Source organism: Condylostylus longicornis, unplaced genomic scaffold, assembly GCF_029603195.1.
Source record: "Condylostylus longicornis isolate FDR11 unplaced genomic scaffold, ASM2960319v2 ptg000048l, whole genome shotgun sequence".
Lineage (NCBI taxonomy): Eukaryota > Metazoa > Arthropoda > Insecta > Diptera > Dolichopodidae > Condylostylus > Condylostylus longicornis.
The window spans coordinates 5832543-5855244 of NW_026578017.1; the positions used below are offsets into that span (position 1 = coordinate 5832543).

General features: G+C 26.8%; 1 protein-coding gene across 7 annotated transcripts; it reads right to left on the minus strand.

Moving 5' to 3' along the window:
• Positions 1–1113: 1113 nt before the first annotated feature.
• On the minus strand, positions 1114–18701 carry LOC129610957 (uncharacterized). Of its 7 annotated transcripts, XR_008697114.1 has the most exons (6): positions 7062–7356; positions 4425–5064; positions 3648–4166; positions 3062–3252; positions 1948–2370; positions 1115–1879 (listed from the first exon to the last, which is right to left on the minus strand). XR_008697114.1 is itself a non-coding variant. In XM_055523810.1 (5 exons), the coding sequence occupies exons 1-5, from the start codon at positions 18684–18686 to the stop codon at positions 2266–2268; spliced, it is 1278 nt and encodes a 425-aa protein (XP_055379785.1). In that variant the 5' UTR covers positions 18687–18701; the 3' UTR covers positions 1114–2265. The 7 variants fall into 7 exon arrangements, 6 of the variants coding, with proteins under 6 accessions (XP_055379785.1, XP_055379781.1, XP_055379779.1 ...); XM_055523810.1 differs by lacking the exon at positions 7062–7356 and adding an exon at positions 18623–18701 and having other exon boundaries at positions 1114–2370; positions 4425–4823; XM_055523806.1 differs by having other exon boundaries at positions 1114–2370; positions 7318–7373.
• Positions 18702–22702: the final 4001 nt, after the last annotated feature.

A 22702-nucleotide genomic window follows, 5' to 3' on the forward strand; every position in this document is an offset into this window, starting at 1 on the left:
ATTTTTAAGGTAAAAAGTAATTTTAGCAAATAAAATTACGTTATGGGTATAGCCTGTCAAATTAAGCTAGTTTTTCGTTATTACAATCAAAACTTTTTATTTTCATTAAAAATTAATTTACGTTTCTTTCCTCATTTTACAATTTTAAAACTCATTAATCATATAAGAAAAACTATTTTTCTTATTTATTATCAAATATGTTGTCATGTTTGATTTGACATCTTATACAGCATCAGAAATTTGAATTTTATAATAATTTTGATAAGTTTTCCCACACCTACAATATTTTCTATTATTATGAATTTCTTATATGTACATGCATATGTACAAAACTTACATGCAAGTATGGCAAAAACCAATTAACAATTAGTTATTATCAAATAAATAATAATTATGTAGATTTATATTATACTAGAAAACATTAGTATGTATGTGCATGTATGTGAATATGTAAATAAGATAAATACATACGAACATACATAATTATTAAAATATTGTTTATATTTCATTAATAAAATAACAATTATAATAATATTGCAAATAATATAAATGATAATAAAATTCATAACAATAATTATTACGATTATAACAAAATAAGATTACAAGTTTCTATATTTTGAAAATCTTTTATGATAATTTCTAAAATTTATATTTAAATTATAATAATAATGCTATATTATGTTTTTATGACTGTTATATTATAATAATATACTCAGTTCAAAATTACATGAATATTTCAATATGTCATGAAAATTATATAACTTATTATTCTTTTAGAAAACGTCTTCTTCGGTTTTAATTATGAATAACTAAATGTGTATTTACTAGTTAGGTATGATTGATTATCGTTATTTTCTTATTATTAGATGAAAAAATGTAATTGATTAAGAGCCTGATCGTCTATCTCGCCATAATTTACTCGTTAAATGAGAAGAAAGTGAGGAACTATCATAATATATTTGTATAATGTTATTTTCGAGTGAGAGTAATTTGTCCGTATTTTGTATCTCATTTCATTCTAAAATTTATACCTTGTTCTTGAAGGTTCAGTCTATAATTTGAGAAAAAAATGCAAAAAATTCTAATTGAAAAAATGAGTAATCTTATTGGCAAAATGAAATATCCATTAGAAAAAGAGAGAATTCCGATAAGAAAGTGAATAAAAAGTGAGATAAAAAAGCGAGATACACGATTACATCGAAAACTTTTCCATTTAAGAATTTAAGTCTAAAGTTTGTACATTATGGCTTCAGTAATAAAACAATCTATTGAAATATTAATCTCATTATTATAAAATTCTGTATAAATTCTGAAAAAATCTTAGTTGTTAATAAGTTCTTGAAAAATTAAATTAATTTAAAGCTTGAACACCTGTATTACTAATTATTTTTATTACATAAAGGTATTTTTTTATATTTAAATACATTTTTACTTAATTGAAATTCGATAGAACTTATGGCCTTTAAGAAAATTTTGAGTGGTAGGTACTCAGAGGGAAAACTCTCTTGTAAGTGCGAATTTGATTATTACATAATATATCTATGAACAAATAAAACTTTATACACATCCGGATTCCCGTATAAAATGAAAATTGCTTCAAAATTTAACGAAACTTCAGTTTGTGAGTAATTTGAAATATACAATTGGATCACTTTACGTTTGTTTTCAGTTTTTTATGACAACTTTCATTCATAATTTTACTTAAAACATCTTTCTTTTTTAATTTTTAATTAATTTTAATTATAGGTCCCATACAAGAAATATGTTATTCCAGAGAAATGAAAAAAAAATTCTAAGCTCTTTTTTTCTTAGCAAATTCCATTTTTTACCTAATATTTTGGAAAATAGCATAATTTTAGGCATCCTTACCAGTAGTGCGCTAAAAAGTAAAAATAATTAAAAGTTTAATTCACTGTTGTTTCAGTTTTACACTTTTTTTATACATACATACTATTCCTTTATTTATACTAGTTTGTAACCTTGTATACATAGTTTTTCAGTAAAGAAAGTTTTAAAAACAATATTCATGACTAAATCTGTTTTATACGTTCTGATTAATTAGTTTCTGTTTTATAAGAATAAATACTATACAGCATTTATGTTTTATATTGTACAGGAATTATACAATAGTTAGGTGAGCACGTACAAACATAAAATCTTAAATTACTAAATTAAATCGAATACAAAACTTTGCTTTAGAAAAAACATACAAAGTGAATTGAATAATTTTTATTTTATTGAATTGTGATTACTTGTTCTTCCAAATCAAAATCCTAGGAAAAAATAACCTTTAAGTGAATCTACAATCCTTTCGACATAAATTCCATTGTTATGTAAAGTATAAATTAAATGCTTCAGCTCTATTGAGTTCTGAAAAATAAAATATAAAATATTATTATTAGGCTTTCCCAAATCATTTTATTGACATTTAAATGTTAGCTTTGGCGCCCAGAGGGTTTTATTACAAGATTGTTGCAATATATCGATTGATCACTCTAACGCAAATTTAATGACAAATTATAAATTCGTTCAAACTGAAAAAGCCAGTTGGATAAAATTTATGTAAATATCATTCGAGAACAATGGGGACCTAACAGTGAACTTATACGAATATGAAAGTTGAAAACAGTCAGAAAAATTTTTGAACATGATGTCAAAATAAAATTTTTTCGATTTCGAGTTTGAATCCACCACCGGACCTTTACGAATGAGGGAATTAATTTATTTCATAAAGTTTTACATGAACATAAAGTTTTACATAAGTTTTTGTGCCACAGAGTTTTCTCATCAGACAAGATTGTGTGTATAGTTTTCCTGTATTCTAATGAAATGGGTTCTTAATTAATTTTAAGCATCTAATTTATCAGCAGTTTTCTTAAATGATTTGTTTTTTGAATTTATTTAAGTGATTCGACTTATTTCTTTAAAAATTTGATTCACTTGTCTTTAATCAAAATAAAATTTAATTTAAAGAAAATTTATCCTTTTTATATGATCCTTAAAAATTTCACCTGTTCTTATACAAATTTGCTTAATATTTAGAGGTCATAAATATACTCACTTCAACTTTTTTTAATATTCTACTGAATTCATCGTTACCAATATTGTTTACTAAGTTTGAAAACTCATAGTTAGTTTCAAGTTTTTCAAAAAAAAGTGATATTATTTGATCCTGAGGCAATATATCCAATATGCTGTCAATAAGTCCATGTAAACCATGTTCTATAATTGTTGTTGAATTTTGGTTTTCATCTGTAAAGTTTTCACCAAAAAACCAAAGTTTTCCAAAAAAAATTTTATGAATCGATTTTAAAAAAAACCCATAAAAATTTTTTTTAAATGTTTAAAAGTTTTTTTTTGAAGTTTCCAATATTAAAGTTTATTTGTAAATCCAGAAAGTGATGAACAAAGATTCGAAAATCCAAGATTAACAAAGTTGACCAAAACGTGTTTGTTTTTATTGTTTTTTTTTTTCCAGAGAAGGTGTTAAATATTTGCGAAACATTAATGCAGCATGTTAAGAATTGAAAAGATAAGTTTAAAAGTACAAAATTTTATAATAATTTGTTGAATAAAATCATGAAAAGAAAAAGAAATAAAAAATTTGGTGTAATCTTAGAAATTATAAAAATTCGAAATTGGTTTACCATATTCTATGCTCTTTATTGATGCGCTCTCAACATGGTTATTTACATCTGTACTTTGCAATACACTTGTTATGTTATAATTTGTATATTGATTTTGTCGTAATTTAGGTTGAGCCGGGTCACCAACTAATTTTGTTATTGTTTGCAGGAAATTGATTATATCAAATCCGAATTTTCTTAAATATTTTATCAAAATATTTACTTCTGTTATTGCCAATATTTTATTTTTTAACTCTAAAAAATCTTTGCTATTTAGATATGCGTAGGCTCTTTGAACTTCCTTATCTTTTCTATAGTATAAACGAAAAATATCTCTAACATCATCGGCCGGTATGAGTGCAATAAAATCACTGAAATCGATTTGAGTTGTATTAATCTGGTTTTTGGTATTCTTTAAAGAGTCCTCAATGTATTTATATTCCTCTGATTTTTCTTCACTGCTGCAATCATCATCTACTATTAAGTCTGTTATAGTTTGGCTACTTTGATCATTTCTGATAATAATCAGGTCATCATTAGCTGTGTTAATTAAAAAAAACATGTTAATTAATATAGAAGTCAAGAAAGGCAAAATTTTTATTGAAATTGACTTAAAAATTAGGGAATGAAATATTTTTGTCAGATAAAGTTCGTTTTAGAATATTTTGTTTTCTTTTGAGATCAAAATAGTTTTCAAATATTATGGAATATTGTTTAAAAACCATGGTATGCAAAAGGTTAAATGACATTACCTTTTAACTATTACAAATACGTTTATCACTATATATTTATACTCACGTTGTTTACTCTTTACTGCTTGTATAATTTCTTTTGGTGTTGTTTGTATTTCGGTGGCTTCCGGTGAAACCGATGTTACTTCAATCTCCTCCTCATTCTCCAGTGTGATTTTTTTATCGATTTCAACAATTGCTTTATTATCATCCTCAATCATTTTTATTGTCAAATTTTGTATTTCTTCATTTTTAACTTTACTGTCGGCCATAACTTTTTCATGACTTATATTAACATGTCCTATATCGACGTAAATTAAGTCATCATTAGTTTTGATAATGCCGATTTCTGCTTCAGTTAAATTGTCCTGATTCAAAAATTCCTTTATTTCTGTAGCAGCAAAAGCAACAACTTCATCAGTATCATTAATTTCTGTATTTGTTATATTCGGATATTGAAGTAAGGCTCCATTTGTCAATACAATCACATTGATTATTGTAAACTTTATAAAAAATATTGTAAAAAATAAAAATTCTAAACGTTTAACAAAATTTTTGTGCGTCATCTTTTTATATTTTGAATTTTAAAATCTAGAATTTAAATTTTCACCAATGATAAAAAAAATAATATTGTAACTACATATGTGTGTATGCACTTATATCATCTGCTTATTACTACAAATTATTTAAACCTTAGAATTTATTGCCTGTAAAAATCAAATTAAATAAAATTTAAAATGTCAAGAACAAACACAAAATCTTTTGGTTTTACGAGTACAATATTTTTAATTTTATGTTTAAACAACCACAGAAAAAATTTCAGCCCTCAAAATCATTAGAATGTGATTTCTTAAAACGATGCCATCTAATTGTAGAATTCTAAACAGTAATTCTATTGAATTCTATAACAGTAATATATTGAAATTGCTACATGAAGCCTGTTTGCTCCATATTGCTTTCTTGATTACATGATTTGTAATTATATTTCGTAAGATTAATGCTACTGCTAGATAACTCAAAAACTTTATATTTTTAGATAATTAACCTAGGCGTCATAAAATTAAGTGCTCTTTCACCCGCGACACTAAGTGTTCTTAAATATCCGAAAATTATAATACCAAAACAGGAAATATAATAAATTATTTGTTATTGCTAAATTTTGTATCTAGTTGAAGCATTAATCTCACGAATGGCAATTTAACCACTTGAACCTTGTTTAATTCTGAACACAGAAACTTTATTTTTATACTTTTATTAGAAAATAGGTTCGAATAGGTCAGGTACACGAGTACTATTTCGTTTTAATATTTATACAAAATGTGTATACTCAAAATTTCCATTGAGACCTTCAATTGAAGTAATTTATTTTCTGTAGAGACAAAAGTCTGAGCTGAAATAGAAGACAAATTGTTACTTGGAAAGAGACTTGCATTGGTAAAATTAAAAAAAAACGAGAAAAAAGAGAGTTGACCTTGTCAACTCTGTTATACCCGTACGAATTTGTTATCCTATGTGCGAATAAATATGCCATTTTAAGATATTAAGTTGCCATATTAACATATTAATTTATGCAAATAACATATTATTTCGGTACTGTGTTTTCAATATTTTCTAGGATATGGCTAAACCACTATTGAAGTTGTATGGCAAGTACCACAAGGAGTCAACTAATTTGAACGACTTTTATAAGACACATTAGCCCTACTTATATATTCGTTTGCGTGAAATTTCAATACCACATCCTCTATAGTTTCTGAGATATAGCCAAATAACTTTTGAAGTTGTACGACAGCTACCAGAAGGAGCGAAGCAATTTCAACGACTTTTATGAAACACATTGGCCCTACTAATATATTCGCTTGTGTGAAATTCCAATACCATAGCTTTTATAGTTTCTGATATAGAGCCAAATAACTTTTGAAGTTGTATGGCAGATACCAGAGAGCACCATACATGCAAAGTCAACATTTGCAATAGGCTTCGAAAAGGGCAAAAGTAAAAAAAAACCAAATATTAAAAATGAAAAGACTTTTTCCAATCTTTTCCATTAGGTGTTCTCTAAAATTTTGTTTTTCCTATTTACAGCGAAGTCAACTTGATAACATGTTTCCTATTTACAGCGAAGAAACTTGATAACACACAAACATCACAAAACAGAAAATTGAAAGTTTAATTTCAGGCTTTAACTCTATGGATATAATTCTTCGCTTTCAGCATGATAAAGTTACGAGAAAATCATTTATTACGCGTAGTGCAATATTTATTACATATTGTTCATTGCTTAAAAGAGGTGGGAGGCGCTCATTTTGAAAACAGTTTGCTAGAAAAAAATTATTGCATAAACGCTGCATATGTCAACAGTTCTATGCTGTTTATATCCTACTTGATCTGGCACAAATACACTTGAAATATAATTTTCAGTTCACATTTAAAACCATTCAAATTTAAACACCACGCAAACACCGATCCTTCCTTATGAGCTGTACAATATCAATTTTAACTGAAATCCAGTTGAACATCTAAATTCCAATTATTACACAAGAAACTGTAGATTGCGATTGTCTCATCAGGACATATAAAGGATTCCCACTAAAATTTTATTAAAATTTTCATACTTTTAAATGTTTAAACAGCGTATTTCATAATTTAAAAACAGAGATTACAAATTTAATATAAATTTCAATTCGCAAATAGTCTTCTCTACCGAAACATTTCCTTGTGGCTTTAATATACGAAAATCAAAAAATCTAAATGCTAAAGTGCAATCAAATTCAAATTAAATTTTCTTTTCGTTCTTTTCTTTTTGGTATTATTATTTTCCACTTAAAACGACTGAAATTTTGCACTAAAATTAATTGAATGCACACAATTTTTGAGTTCACGATAATTTTTACAACATTTTCCTTTTTGAATTAATTATTTTTTTCTGAATAGTTTCTGAATTCCATTTATGTACGTACATGCTACTAACGATATGTGGATGAAAATAATATAGTTCAGAATTGTTCAAAATTTCACATTCGACTAATTGAATTAAAGAAAAATGTTTTTACACGGTCTCATTTACGCAACGATGTGGTATTTAGATTATTTGGCTGTGTATTCTCTTTTTAATTTTATAATATTGTTATCAATTTAAATTTTTTTTATATTGTTGATGTTTTCTCGTCATTGGGATTTGCAACGAGTATATATGGGGTTACTTTATTGTAGTATGGATTGTATAAAAAGTGGACAAAACAAAAAAAACATAACAATAAAAATAGCTACATTAACTTTAGAATCACTCTTACTTTCTTTTACAAATTATTTATAGTGGGCATTTTGTATTGTTAACATTTTTGTATCTCTTTTATTTGATTATGATTTTTTAATGCGCGGTCCATTTTATACAACGATTCAAACTCTTCACGTTCTATTATCTTTTTAAACTTTTCATTAAACGCTTAATACATTACAATACAAGTATAAAATATTAAATTATTTCACTTGAATATTTGGCTATCTGGATTTATATTATGAATTTAGATTCGTAAAACTATAATATTACGATACTGTTATCTTATGTTAACCAATTCGAACATATTTCAGCTTAAAAAAAATCGTTTCCCCATTTATCATTTTTCTTTTCATTTCACAAGAAAAAGCTGTGCTTCAAGTTTAATTGCAGAAAATTTGAGATTATTCAAATATAAATTTTAAATAATACCGTAAATGCTACAAGTAATAATTGTCAGTACCTTGTACCAATTCAGCATATCGACCTCACTGAGAAAACTCAATTATCTAAAAATAATCTTAATTGACTTTGTATTAAAGCAACATTTGTGTACATAAACTCTTCATTCTGACAAAATCTCTATTATTTGCCCAAAACAAAACTGAAGTTAGAGACTTTTGAAATTCGGCTAAGGTACGTAGATACCTTAAAAAATAGGTTAAATTTGTTTTGTAATACCTCAAAACTAAAATTTTTTGTATTCGTGAGCTTGTCATTTGGCGGAACGATGTCTAGCAACATATTTTATAAAATAATTATTTATAATCATCTAATCAACTATCCTTTTGTTGAGTAGCCAACTTATTTGTAAGCAATTTAATAATTTTAAACGTGTTGTTAGTTTGAGGTTTTAAGTTTCTCTATTCCAAAAGAATTGTTTTAGATTTAGGCAAAAAACTTATTACAAGATTAATAAATTGCATAAATATAATATGCAGTGTTAAATCAATGACAATATGTGGGTTAGATAAAATTCAAAAAAGTTATAAAGGCTAATAAAAATCTTGTAAAACAATTGTGTATATTCCAAGAGAACCGAGTGTGGCAAGAGGACATATCCTCCGGGCCATCGCAGCCATTCGCGATATATTTTTGCCACCTTACCTGCCTGCCTATAATTTTCCCATTCTCATAGTCTTTTTGTTCTTGCTGCAGTAGAACATATACTAAAATTGAAATGATCGCTTGTAAAAAAATAAATAAAAGCATTTGTAAAAATACACTCTGCTTTTATTGGTTTACACTATCGTACACAAAAATTCTTATAATTATTCCAGTTGATTTACCTAAAATAATTGATTAATTGGAAAAACTTAATAATCAATTCAATATTATGAACGTACAATCAACATTTTTACATGTTTTTTTTGATTTTTAAAATCGTTTCATTGTACACCGTTTATTTTCACAATAAAAACATGAATTTTATAATATGGTCTATAAATAATTTGTTTTTGTGTAGGAACATGTATGATAACATGTGTGTTGCCTATTTAGAACGTCGTAGCATTGTATAAAATTTTGTTGAATTATTAAAATTAAAATTTTCAAAGCGGAATTTTATACTTAATTTTTCCGGCTTTAATGAAATTTTATTTCAATAAACATAAGCGCATAATAGAATATTTACACGCATTTGACCGTATTTTGTGGGGTTGGTCTGTGGGGTTAAATGCTCATTTAATTATGATATAACAAGTAATTAGGTAAATTTAAAATTGCATGTGAGTTATTTATAAAAAAAAAAATATTCAAAAACTCAATAATGACATAGGCATATAATCGTAATCACTGCAGGTATATCAGCCAGCTAATTATAAGAACAAGAATATAAAAATTTAACTTTCTTCTTTTCGATTTAACTTTGGATTTGATTCTTAAATCTTACAACATTTGCAAGACTTGTTAATGGTATGTTTTCCAAATATTTGATGCACCGACATAAAAAGTAACGAAACTGGGCAACCATAATTAATAATAGGCCTTACACATAACTTTGCTACTTGTAAAACTATATGGAGTACGTGTGTGCAATATTTGCTTTTCTTTATTTTCTTAGGAGTTATATTTCTTTTGTTTGTTTCTAGATATTTGGTTTTTATACCCTGCACTTCGTGGAGGGTATATTAACTTTGGTATGGAGTTTGTAACTACATGAAGGAGTCATCTGCGGTATGGACATATATATATATTCTTGCTCAGCGTAAAATTCTGCGTCGATTTAGACATGTCCGTCTGTCCGTCTGTCCGTGATGCAATCGACACCAAACTTTCACAAGTTTTTTCTTTTGTGCCTAGGACGAGCCCTATTGCTATTGGATTAATTCGGATAACGGGTTCGGGTAGCTGCCATACAACTCAAAGAGTTTATTTAAAATATTTCAAAAACTAATAAAGCTATAAATATAAAATTTTGTATACATGTGTCCAATTATATTCTACACATGCTCCAAAAATTATAATAGGATAGCTGCACCGGTTCGGGTGGCTGCCATACAACTCCAACAGCAAATTTTTTATATTCGGAAAAATAATAAAGTCAGATTCATGAAACTTGGCAGTCATGTGTCCAATTATAGGTCAAATATATTTCTGAAGTTTTAGAGGAATTGCTTGACAGGTTCGGGTACCTACAATACAACTCCAGAAGTTAATTTTAAATATTTGGAAAAATAATAGAATCAGATTCATGAGCTTTGGCAGTCGTGTGTCCAATTATAGGTCAGACATATTTCTGAAGTTTTGATGGAATTGCTTGACAGGTTCGGGTACTTGCCATACAACTCCAAAATCCCATTTTAAATATTTGAAAAAATTATAGTCAGATTCATGAAACTTGGCAGTTGTGTATCCAGTTATAAATCAGACATATCCTTGAAGTTTCTATAGAATGGTTTCACAGGTTTGAGTAATTGCTATACAACAACGAAAGGTGCAGGGTATAATTCAATCGGTTTATACCGACTGAAACGTTTTTACTTGTTTTGATGTAAATTTGGTGCAGCATTTTGTCTAGACTTGAATTAATTTTGTTTGCCCTTCGTTCTGTGTTTGTACCGAAACTTCCAACCTGTTCGCGGTATTCCATTTCGTTATTGGGTGTAAAATGTGTGCACTTTTGTGAATTAGTTATAAAGAATTCTAGTATTCCCTTAAGGCCCCCTGCGTTGTTTTTTTTCCATTTGTGCATAGCATGGGCAGATTCTGGTTTTAAAGCTTCTTATAATGTTATAATCGAAATATTTTTTGTTTCAATATAAAAATTGAGTTCTAAAAACTGAAAAACAGTGAGCAAAATTAATTAACCCTGCTCTGTTACATTGTATACTCGTACCAAGCGCAATAATGGACTTTATTTGGTTAATAAATGGTCAAGATGTCTTACCTTAGTTTAATTATTTTGTACTTTGCATGTTGTAAATAATATTTTATTGGGTGTTAAAAATAATTACCGTCAATTATTTCTTTTAGTTTAAAAACAATATTTATCTGAGGTATAGTACTTAATTTTGGAATGATACCTACTTAAATTGGTTCATTTTGCTCAAAATATTTCTTTTCAAAATTTAATGGTTAATTTAAGATGAACTTTAGTATAATGGTTGTCTAATATTTTTGACTTATAAGACGATGCTTGATGCAATTTCGCATAATTGATAATGGCAAAATACCAAAACTCCTCGTACTATGCTAATGTACGAGAAATAAGAAATATAGTCAAAAAGGACCATAACACGAGAATCGGATGTACGCAATTTATAAAAAGGCCAGTTTTATAATTATTATGAATGGAACTTGATAAATTTTATCTCTGTCCAAATATTTAACATTTGTGAGGAAATTAAAATATCAAAAGATTAAAAGTATTTTAATTAAACTTATAAAGTCAAAATAAGAGTGGCACACTTTTATTTGTTTAGAATATGATTTTGAAAGCTATTACATTATAATTTTCAATAAAATCTTTATCAATATTTTGTGGTTGGGTAATTTATTTTTTGTTTTTGTATATTCCATTTTTTTTCATAATCCTGAACTAATAAAATAATAAAGAACCACAAATGTAATTGTTTTATAACAATGGGTGGTTCGTTACTTTTGTGGTTATTTTGGTTTTAAAAATTTTTATTTGAAGTTTTGAATTGTAATGAAAATGAAATTAGTTTTCTAAATTAATAATTCTAAGTCAAATTAGTTGTATATTTTTGTAAATGATGACATTGTATATGGGGATAGCAGTTGTAAATAATAATGATAACGTCTGTTTTTATGAATAATAAAATGAAAAAAAAATTTGTTTTATTTAAAATAAAAGCGTCGATATCTTTATATTCCAAATCAAATTTAGCAAAACCTAAGATTAAACCACAATAGTGATTGTACAATAAATTCAATAATTTCAATTAAAAATTTTATATCAACAAATTAATGACTTTTGATTAAAATTTGAAATTAAATTTAAAAATTTTACCTGAAGATAATTGTAAAATTCTAAAATTATCTACCATCTCTAGTACTTACACTACACCACAAAAATTATGCACGAGAAAAATTACATTGAATTTCCGCAAAAACAGAAAACAACATTCAGTATACAACTATTCAAGTTATTTGATGCCGCCGAATTCCGCAATACGAGTTTTATGGGTCTATCTGTGTCGGCCATCGATCTGTTTGTCTGTCTTTCTTTACACTTTCTATCCAAAGATCAGTCGAACCAATTTTGAGGAAAATTTACACCGAAGTTAAATATCTGGATGGGACGATTTGATTAACTTTTGGGATATGTTGGATTCCTGGTACTGAATCCTTTCTGAATATAATCACCTGATTTTTTCGAAATTTCATGACATGTATTGTCAAAAGTCACTTAAAATCAGATGTCAACAAGTGGATTTTTGTTACGGGCCAAATTTACATTTTTGCCTCTAAATACAGAAATAACTACTAAAATATTTACCAGCATATAAAAACTGTTGGAATAAAACTTTGGTAAATTTTTTATTAAGCACAATCACACAATAGAATCGCGTACGTCTACACTGAATTAAATATTTCATAAGGATTACAGTTTACAACTTTGTTGTCTATTGACCAATGACTATCGCCAGAAATTGTATTTGGAATGATTGAATTAATTTACTACCATTGAAAAACAAAATAGGATGGTAATTTTATTGAGTAATTCCTTACATAATATCAATAAATATATCACCCATCGGTTGCACTAACTTGAAAATTTGTAAATTTTTTAAACTTATAACATGAAAAAACTACCATTTTGACCTATTTTTTCCATTGCCCAATTGTATATCACTATAAACGGAACCGTATATAAAATTAAAATGAACGCAAAAATACAAAAATTTTATACATAAATTGAAATTCTAGAAGTGGGAAGAAAATCTGTAAATAAAATGACATAAAAACTTAAATTTAATATTTTTAAGATACTTATAGTGATGAAATAAAATTCATATACACCATATTATAATTTTGTAAAATCAAATTAAAAAATATAAATCCCTCAGCATTTTTGGCTTTAATAATAATTTTGTTATTATGTAATCATAAAGTTTTCCGAATATAATTAAATCATCAAATTAATTTTCCCTGATTATTTTCCAATTTATATTCCAATTGATTGTCATATTTTTGTTTTCCTATAATTTTTTTTTACTCATAATTATATAAAACGTGCTATTTAAATACAAATATTGTTCAAATATAAAATTACAAAATACATAAGATAAACAGTGTAATATGGGTATAAAATAGATATATCAAGCTGGTAGTAAAATCGTCATCGGATTCTATTTCGTAATTTATATTTCTGCTAAGTTAATAATTTATCATCGCAAAAAAACAATTTCAAAATAGAAAACTGTATACAACAAAATAATAAAATTGAACATTGTTTTAACAACTGTAGGATGAAAGCGTACAATTAAAGATATTTCAACCGGCAAATATAGGGATAACTTTGTCATGGAAAGAAAATTATTTTCTAAAGAACTAATTGCAAAAAAACGATGAAATATTAAAGGAAAACGAAAAATTTCGGCAAAATGTTACGGTGTATCTAAAATAACAGATTGAGTCTATAAAATATTTGGATCTTAGCTTTGGCTGGAATGATAAATACATCATAATCTGTTTAATATTAATAATCACGCAGCTGGAATTAATTTTGGAATTTAAATTAAGTTATTTGACATTATTATTTGACACTGATCATTTTATCAGAAAGAGAATTAGGAAAATTTTGGATTTTACCAATCTTTCTACAACTTTTTTGAACATTTACTGCTAAAATGAATTGAAGAATTACAGAAATTCCAAAAAATAGAAAAAAAGTTGCGACATTACCATTGTCTATCTAAATGCGAATACTTTAGCACGGCTATAATCGAAGACAAAGATAATTTGTGCCATTTGATTCTTTTATATACATAACATATACGAAAAAGCGGATAGCTCTACAATTAAGAAGTAATAGCTGCGGCAATAAGGTAAAACAATGTACATATGTTGTATGTTGATCAAAAAAAAAATTGAAATATTACAATATTTGAATTCTTTATATTTATTCAAATTTGGAATCGGAAAACATTTGAATTTTTTCGATATATTACAAACTGGCTAATTCAAATTGTGAAAAAGTAATATTGTTGAATCAATTTGATCAAAACAAGCTGAAGACAAACAATTTTAATTCAAACTAGCTACGAGTACATCGAAAAAAATTAGTCCTTTAAATATTTTTAAAAGTAGTTGCAATCCATTTAAATTGATTAACTACTGGTTTCGACTTAAATTGTTGTTCGTCGTTGCCATAGAAGGCATGAAACAAGCATATTTAAGGATTATGGACGAAATTTAATTAAGTCGGCCAAGCTCACAGAGTATATGAAATATATATTTTACTTTTATACTGATTTTACATATTATTTATAGTTCAAATTTTAAAAAACTTGGTTGGGAAACTTCCTAGAAGTATGCCCGACGGGGTTAGACGAAATATCGAAGATTAGTATCGGGGATTTAAATAGATTCCTCAAGAGAAGCGAGTGGCTAAGATAGGTCATCTATAATGTTACGCTCAATGATGGGATAGTTGAAGCAAAACGCCACATTTATGCTAATTGGGGTGCATTGAACCTGTTGCACCTGCCACTTTAACCAACCAACTAAACAAATTATTTAATTGCACATCTGAATACATGCGACCTTCTTTTTTGTCTTCCGTTTTATATTATACTTTAGTTTTGTTATGAAAATTGCGTAATTTCGAAAATATAAATAGAATAAATATTAATGCAATACTTAATAAGTTTAGCAGAAGTTCTCATTTTCTTTTAAAGTTATGAACGTTATTGAAAGTATTAATGTTTATAATTAATTTAATAATACCAGAACAATTTCTGTTCCTTGTTTTTTTTTTCTATTTGCTCTGATATATTGCGTTTAGGACTGTGATCTGCATATTTTATTATGTATTTATTTTCATATAATTGTGACTAATACAATATATACTTACATAGTTGAGCGTATGTATATATGTGTTTACGTTGTACATACAGTCGAGCGTATGTACATATGTACATATGGAGCGAGTTTATGTACATATGCGAGAGACGTTTTATGTTAAACAAATAGATACTTAATATTACCACGATAATAATATTGTGTACTGGTAGCAAAAGAAAAGCTTCATTTTCCATAGTTTTTACATGCTGTGATTGTATGTATGTATGTATGGACATACATGACATACATACGCAACTAACAGTATTGAATGAACACACATACAACAACTATATAATTTTTTTCTGTTCCAAGGATTATTTATTGTGATTTTTTTTCCTAGATATTTTTTCTATTGTTTTTTATTTTATTTTTCTTTCTTTTTTTCAAATATACTCATAAAAAAGTTATTATGGATAATAATTTCCATTCAATTTCATAGTTTTATTAACTGTATATGTGTATGCGCTCTCTGTTATTACATTTTGTATTGTGTTCATTGCTTTATTATTTAGTACATAATAACTTTATTTGTTTATTTGTAAAATTAGAGTATTATATTAAAGGATACATTTAAAGTTATTATTCTGCTTTATAATAGCACAAAAAAAGAACAAAATCAGCAAGAAAACAAATATATATTTTTAAACGGAAATATAATTTTTATTTTTCTATAATTTCTTCCATATACATACATACATGTACATATAGATTTCATTTTACAATTCATAATTTAAATACAAATGTGTATGCATACATGTGTATGTTACATGTGACTCGGCAGGAATCCAAAAGGCGTGGAAGTATATTCTTTATTAATAAATTTATTTTGATTATCTATGAAAATTTATATACACATAATAATATGTACACACTTACTTACTTATCCTATTGATAGACCATGTACGTAACTTTCTATATTTAAAAAAAAAGAAAATTTGAATGTGTTGATAAGTATGTACACTTCGATACAAAAACACACATGTATGTATGTATATACACAATAAAAGGATATGATAAAAAATTATGTTATCTTTAATAGAAAAACAAAAAAAAAACAAAAACGAAAATATAAATAAATAAGTATACTAGCTATATACTAAAAACAAACATTATTGTTTTTGGCACCATGCTGTTTTGAAAATCTGATGCTGCCCACTCCAAACTAAATATGTTCAAAAAAAAATTAAATATTATATTTTGTATCAGATAATGTAGTTTAGCAATCAGCCGCCAGCGCTAAAATTGAGAGTTTATTATTTCATATATATGTATGTACATTGCATAGACAATGCTATAATTTACATTTATAGGATTTCCTAAGCAAATATAGGATTATGAGGGTACAATTTAATTTACATAGAAAACAATAAAAACAACTAAATGAAAACAAAATCATATGAATTAATAATGTCGTGAAAAATATTAAATAATTATGGTAGCAATTTTAGAAAAACACGCATATTTAATCAACCGAATTTTATATTTTAAACTTTGTAATAAATCAGTTTTATTGGGCTTATATCAAAAGTTTCCTTAAGACAAATTTTAATTAAAATGAAAATTTGGTTCTTAGTATATGTTCCGTCACAAAACCCATATTAATCGAAACATACGCAATCAAAAATTACTTTTTAGTTCAGTGTCCAAGTATGAAATAGTTTAATTTATTTCAGTAATTTTTTGTAATGACTTGTATTTTTCTTTAATATAGATTTCTTTTTTACGGGTATCGAAACAATTATTTATCTCGTACATAAATTATCATTGCACTGCAAAACGGCACGCATTGCATGAAAGTTATGTGCAAGAAAAATGTGGCAGATTATAAAAAAAAATCTGATGTGATCAGCACATAACCAACCGCAATGTATGTATATTGTCTAGATTAGAAAAAGTATTCCAGAAGATTATCAAAATGCGTTTTAAACACTTCTTTACAATTTAAGAACACTAATAACTTTTTAGTTAACATACCTTGAAAAATGCGAATTTGCCTCTTAGGAGTGTTTCATTTTGTGCAGCCCGAAAAATACAAAAAAGTTCGTCAGAAACTTATAGTAACAATCAGAGCTCAAATATTAAATTTCAAGAAATTCCATTAATTCGTTCCGTAGATATGGTAAAAAAATGTAAAATCGGCCCCCAGATCAGTTTCAGAGCCCTCATCTTTCCAAAAAATTTTTAGATTCATTGTTTTAACAACTCGAATTTAGATATTGAATTTCAATGAAATCGGTTGCTAAAACCAACAGGTTGCTAACAATAGTTTATTTACACTTCCCTACCATGGAGAAGTGCGTTTCCACATTGGTAAAAGTCATTGAAATTGCTTGGCTCCTCTTGTCATACAACTTCAATAATAGTATGGCAATATCTTAGGAAATATTGAAAACACAGTACTGAAAGTTTGCATAAATTAATATAGTAATAAGGCAACTTAAAGTCATAGTCTGTCCCATAGTCAGCTATGTTTATAATTATTCGCACATAATTATAACAAATTCGTACGGACAACACAGAGTTGACACGGTCAATTTTATTTTTTCTCGTTTTCTATATATACATTTTTATTTTAATTTGTAATTTTTCAAACTATGTATTTATATATTCTAATTAGTGTGATACAGCTGTAAACTTTTGATTGCTACAAATTTAATTATTAAAAAAAAATTGAAATCTTCTCTTAATTGAAAAGATTCTATCGATGAATTGTTCAAGCTAGTATGATGAATTGACAACATTCCTTCCGAATTTATTCACTCCATCTTTTAGGCGTAAATGTTTGATCAACATTTTCGATATCAACTAGATCTTGGTCTAAGCTAATCTATCTACTAAATAATCTAAATTCTAACATATGCCGTTGCTTTTTTTATTCAAAGGCAACTATCTAAGCAAATTGTGGCCTTTATAATGTTTATAACCGTAATTTTTTGCGCAATTATTGGCTTTCTATAGCTCTCCAACTGTTCGCCAATATACAAAATGAGTTTTCAATTACTGTTCTACCTTCTGACAATCTACAGTTATACACGTTTTAGTTTGGGGGAAGATTTGCAGTTTTACGACCGGGAAACGGATGCATTAGATTCGGTAATAATCAACATTCAACAACCTTAACATTTCTTGAAAGCTTTGTGTGGGGCGGTAAACTCAAGTTTTTCGATTTAGATATTATTGCTCTTCCAAAATTCGAATTGCCGAAAACGTTTGCGACGTTACTATACCCTAGAGCTCCAATATTGACTAGTGTTAATTTATAATCGGCATCGCAACTAGCTAACAATATTATACTGTGGCAACTTTTGGAATTAAAATTTAAGGAATTTGAGTTTGGAAACGCCTAAATAATATAAATGTACTCGTATATATTTCTAGTGAAAATTCTTTTTATAAAAATAAAATTTTTATCATACTTGAGCAACAACATGTTTAACTTCAATTGGAATATTTACCTGGGATATTTCCCGATTTATCACAGATGTTGTGCTCGCTCCTTTTCGATACCCATAAACTCATACAGATTTCATACTGTCCCCAATTGCTAAATGTCTAAATACATTGCAAAATTCAATACATAAATATTGAATTTAATTCTATTATAATTATGAATGTGACAACCCTTCCGCAATCGTTATGTTTTTTAATTTGGTCGACTTGGAACATTTCGAACATTTTTTTATTCATACGAAGGAAATTTATATAGGCTTCTTCATCTCTTAGTCTCATCTCTTGAACCAGATTATTATAAAATCTTTTGGTTGATTTTTCCTTTAAAGTCGGTCTGACCCCAAACCTTTTGCGTCCAGTTAGTTTCTTTTTTGGATTTTCATGTAATATAAACATAGTTCCGCCTGCGCCTGCATTAAATTGATTTTATTAACTGCGAAATAATTGTATTCTTATCCATTATGTTTTAATTGATTTTAAAAATATCTTTACGCTCCCTGTTGAATTATGTAACTGTTTTTATAAATTTTAAATCTAGTTTGTATACTGTATATGTTACTACAATAACATACAATTTTTGTCAAAAAAGTGACAAATAACTGTCGTAAAAAAAATCAGCTCAGCTTATTTTCGACGAATCAATGAACAATTGAGAGAAAAAATAGTTCGACTTTAAATAGCTCAGCTCTAAACCGACGAACTAATGAAATCACCTTTAGGCTGGTATTTGGAAAATAAGCTAACCAAAAATTTTGTATAGTTATATTGTATATCGAATAATGATAGAATATTGTTGTAGAGATTGAAAACTACTTTGTGAAACTGTTCAAAAATTCTATTAAAACTTATATTTTCTTCCTTTGTTCACTCCTAGAAGGAGCATAGGGCTAGTGCATGATTTCTCATGCATTAGTTTCATAGCGTCATAGGGTTTAACTAGGTAGGTGACTAGCCTGCCGTAGTTTTTATTTATATATTAATTATTTGAGGTTATTAATATTTACTATTTTTTCTTAGTTTTTTTTTTTAATATCGAATATTAGGAATATTTGAAAATTACTTGTATAATATTTTTATTAGTATTGTATATTAAGTTATAATAATATTGAATATAATTTTTATAGTGACCTGACCGGGGTTTGAACCCGAGACCCTTCGGTTAAAGGACCGGTGCCATAACCACTGCACCAATGGTCAGATATTAAAACTTATACATTATGCGTATTTACTAACACCATTTAGAATACTAAAATTACAGGTAAAGCCACCCGTAAGTACGGGATCCCATCCTACATGTATAATTTATATACTGAACACAAATCAGAGTCCTATAAACTTTTTAACTTAGTGTTCTTGCATATTTCTTGATGAATTGATTTAAAAAAAAATTTAAAAGTTGTTGATGCAATAGGATTCAGATTCAACACCCTTGTATTATTTTGCCAGTTTTCGTATTATTTGCTACGTACATGTCTTCTGTTCCACCTTAGCCTCTTTTTTGTGAAGTGTTAATTGTTATTTTACGAAATTAGAATTATATAATAGATTTTAAAACAAATAAATTACCAAAAACTTGGAACATCCAAAAAATATGATCAATTTCCTAACTTATATTTTCTAACTTAATCTAAAAAGACTCTTTTTTTTCAACTTTAATTTTAACAATGTTAGATATTACTCTACAACTCTGTCACAATTTATTTTAGACCAACACAAAAAAAAAATTAATTTCAAAACTTCCACAGAAAATTTATATTACATTTTTAAAAAGTTTTTGAATAGCATAAGTTCAATTTTTTCGTATACCATTAAAGTGAACCACAAATCTTGAAATATTATTTTGGTTGTCATCTCGTATTTTTTGTTCAAATAACAAAGTAATAGTGTTCAATTGTTCAAAATACCAAAACTATTCGTGTATTGTGCGAGTACACCGCTCAACAAATACAAGAGCTTGTGGAAAAAATTGCTGTATGAAATTGGAAAAAAAATCAGTTGTTTTTTTTTTGTTACTGACTAATTGGCTGCTATAATTTTTATTGATCAAAAGGTAATAAATCACCAATTTTTGCACAAAAAAATCACAAATAAAAAAAACTGTTAGGCTACTGAATACAAAGATAAATAATAAAAAACTCAAATGCTTTTTTTTTATATTCTTTAGGAATTCATTTTTTATTGAATCATGTTAGTTGTTTTTTCTCTTTTTTTAATTTCTTATTTTTTCTTGAACATTCCTCAAATTTTCACATTGATATTACAACATTTTATACTATTAAAAAAAAATCTTAAGAATTGTTTTCTGTTGAAACGTAGTAGAACGTGAAATTATAAAAAAAAATAATTTTAAGCTTATTGAAGCGAATAAAAAGTGCATCCTACATGCTTCAACAAACAAAAGAATAATAAAAAACGATAAAAAAACGATATAGTAGTATGAAAAGAAAGCCAAACTTAGCGAATTCACAATATCTTATAATATTTTTTTTTATAAGTACTTTCGTAAGGAATATGATATCCTTTCTTATATTTTTGAATTCTTTTTGTTATTTTTATTTTCTTTTTTCTATCATCATCATCATCGAGTTATTGCCAGGAACAGCACTAGCATAGAAATTGTTTAAATTCGCTCTCATTTCGAGTTGATTTTGAAGATTGTAAAATTTTCATCGCAACTAAATGAAAAAAGTACGTTCGGCGCTAGCGATGAGAAATACTCAATGGTTTTTCATGTTTTTATTCCAGCATTATGATTCTGGCTTCCAATAGCAATTAATAAAGGATAGACAAACGAATGAATTTTAGGTATGATGAAAAAGGCAATCTCACTCGATAACTTCGTCGAAATGCGCCGTTAAAATATAAAGTTATTAAATGCTTTTTTATGATATAATTGACGTGAATATGACAAACGTGTACGTTGACACCTATATTTTGGCCATTAAGTTTTTTTAGACAAGCTTTTAAGCGTGACAGGGTAGTTTTAAGTGATAACAGTGATAAGCCATTTACTTCCTTAATTCATATCTGTAAGCGTATTATAATGAGATTTACTTTTAAAAATGATATGTGCGCTTATTTCAAATTATCAATTCATACTTTTGAACATATAGAAACTATCTAAAAAGATGTCTGATTTCATTTCTCACTTTTCTACTATACTCTTAGAAAGAAAATGTGTGAAGACAAAATTTCACTTTTGTTGTTTTTTTGCTTTTCTTCTCAATTTCTTTGTAATACTACTATAGTTTTCTTCTAAAACATTTATACTGTATTATTGCACAAAGAAAAATCATGGTTGCAGTAAGAAACTATGAAAGAAATTTTTTGTCTATACATGGAGAAGCTAAGAAATAAAAGAATAAACTTTTTTTTTGGCTATTGAACTGAAAAGGATTTCGCTTCATTTTTTTTTTGTTCTTTGCGTTTAATGTGTATTTTTATTGCCAAAAAGAATAAGTACATACTATACGTTTTATTCTTGGTTGAGAAATAAAAAAATGCAGTTGTGAACTTATAACTTATGTAAGACTGTAGGTATATTATAAAGACTAAAACAAAATATGTCTTGTATCCTTGCCAAAATGCATTATTATTTGAATGATACATCGTTACATATCCATATACATTGGTTTGCTAGCATTATATGTGCATACATGTATGTAGATCATATGAAATGATCATATATTACAGAATAAGAAATTGAAATAAAACGACTTTTAAATGTCTACATATATATACTAATGTATATGGTACATATAGTGCCATACAATAATATATTGGCATGCATATAGTTACATAACATTATAAATGTTATACAAAATGTGTATATGTATATATTTTGCTTTTATTTACATATTGTTACTACTCTCTTTTGCATGCGATAAGGGTTGTATCGTGTTCACATCAAATTTCCACCTTTACTTTACTTTAATTTTATGGAACGTTTTTATATATTTCATATTTTGTAAAAATGAATAAATAAAATAAGTAATTTTAATGGACGAACTTTTTATACTGAAATCAGATAACTAAATTCCTGCTATAAGAACAAAATTTACAATTTCCACAAAATAGGCAACGAA